At 54.7% G+C, this 1660-nt stretch overlaps 1 gene segment (V, D, J or C); it reads left to right on the top strand.

Annotated features, from left to right (window-relative positions):
- The first annotated feature begins 896 nt into the window (after positions 1–896).
- On the top strand, positions 897–1389 carry LOC144255316 (immunoglobulin heavy variable 3-21-like). The segment is given in 2 exon segments: positions 897–942; positions 1046–1389. Coding segments are annotated over 2 exon segments (390 nt in total).
- The last annotated feature ends 271 nt before the right edge of the window (positions 1390–1660 follow it).

Here is a 1660-nt window from a genome sequence, read left to right on the forward strand (position 1 = left end):
AAGCTGAGAGTAAATGAGGATCAATTAAAACTGTGCCTTGACACAGCACCAAGTCCGTGGAGATGTTGACTAGAACTTCTACCAGGCCCCTTAAAACAGGGGCTCTCCTCATATGTGGCCCCCTACAGAGTCAGCTCCTGATACCTAAAAGTGAGGACAGAGCCTGGGTTTCTCCCTGCCCACACTAGGGCCCTGTGCCCAGCACAGATGGCAGCAGCATGTGCACCTGAGGGCTCTGTGCCAACTGGATGCTCCTGAGCTGAAGGAGGCCCTCACAGGGAGGCACAGCCTTCCCCCTGCAGGGAGCCTCTGAGGCCCTCAGCTGGACGCCTCCCTGGAGAGCAGGTGGCAGCAGAGGGGAGAAGACACACAGCACATTTCCAATGCAGGACGGTTCTGAGGACCTCACCAGGTGTGTGCACCTGGGAGCTGGAGGAGGGTCAGGGCAGCAGTCATGTCCAGGGTGAGAGCAGAAGACCAGGTAACCAGTCACTCTTGCTACACACGAGCTGTTGGACATTGAACCAGCACTCATGCTTCTGTGTGATTTTACATCTGGACCAGGGAGTTAGCGCTGAGATCTCCATCATGAGTTTTCACATGAAAAGAATAAATAATGGACAATAGGTGAAAAATGGATATGATCACAAAGTTAATTGTACTTGCCTGAATGTTCCTCTGTCGCCCATGCTGCCCATGGCAATTCCCATCTACTCTCAGAGTTGTTCTATCTGGGCCTCCACCCAGAGCTGCTATAGAGCAGGAGGACATGCAAATAGGGCCTCCCTCTGCTCATGAAAACCAGCCCACCTGACCCTGCAGCTCTGCACAGGAGCCCAGCCCTGGACCCCCAGCTCAGCCCACTCAGTGATCAGGACTGAACACAGCTGCTCACCATGGAGAGTGTGCTCAGCTGGGTTTTCCTGGTGGCTGTCTTCAAAGGTAATGAATGGAGAACAGAGATCCTGAGTGTGTGAGTGGACAGGAGTGAGAGGAAGAGTGGGTGAGTGCCAGTGAACTGACCAGGCTGCCTCTGTGTTTGCAGGTGTCCAGTGTGAGGTGCAGCTGGTGGAGTCTGGGGGAGGCCTGGTGCAGCCTGGGGGGTCCCTGCGACTCTCCTGTGTAGCCTCTGGATTCACCTTCAGTAGCTATGAAATGAACTGGGTCCGCCAGGCTCCAGGGAAGGGGCTGGAGTGGGTCTCATACATTAGTAGTAGTAGCAGTTACATCTACTATGCTGATTCTGTGAAGGGCCGATTCACCATCTCCAGGGACAACTCCAAGAACATGCTGTACCTGCAAATGAGCAGTCTGAGAGCCGAGGACTCGGCCACCTATTACTGTGCCAGACACACAGTGAGGGGACCTCAATATGAGCCCAGACACTAACCTCCTGCAGGTTGCCCAGGGCCAGCAGGGGGCGCTCAACACACAGGAGCTCAGTTCAGCTAGGAGCAGGTGCAGAGGTAGTAGGGAGCAGCTCAGCTCAGGCCCTGAGGTCCCTGCCCACCCAGCACCTCCTGACTCCAACTTGCCTGCAGATTCTCGAGGTCCCTCCTCTGCCAGACCCTCTGTGAGGTGATTCTTCTCTAGGTCTTGTCTGGAATTCTCTCAGCACAGACCAGGCAATTTTGTAGATGGAGGTTACTTTTCAGTGACA

This window comes from Urocitellus parryii, chromosome 6, assembly GCF_045843805.1.
Source record: "Urocitellus parryii isolate mUroPar1 chromosome 6, mUroPar1.hap1, whole genome shotgun sequence".
In the NCBI taxonomy this organism is placed as follows: Eukaryota; Metazoa; Chordata; class Mammalia; order Rodentia; family Sciuridae; genus Urocitellus; species Urocitellus parryii.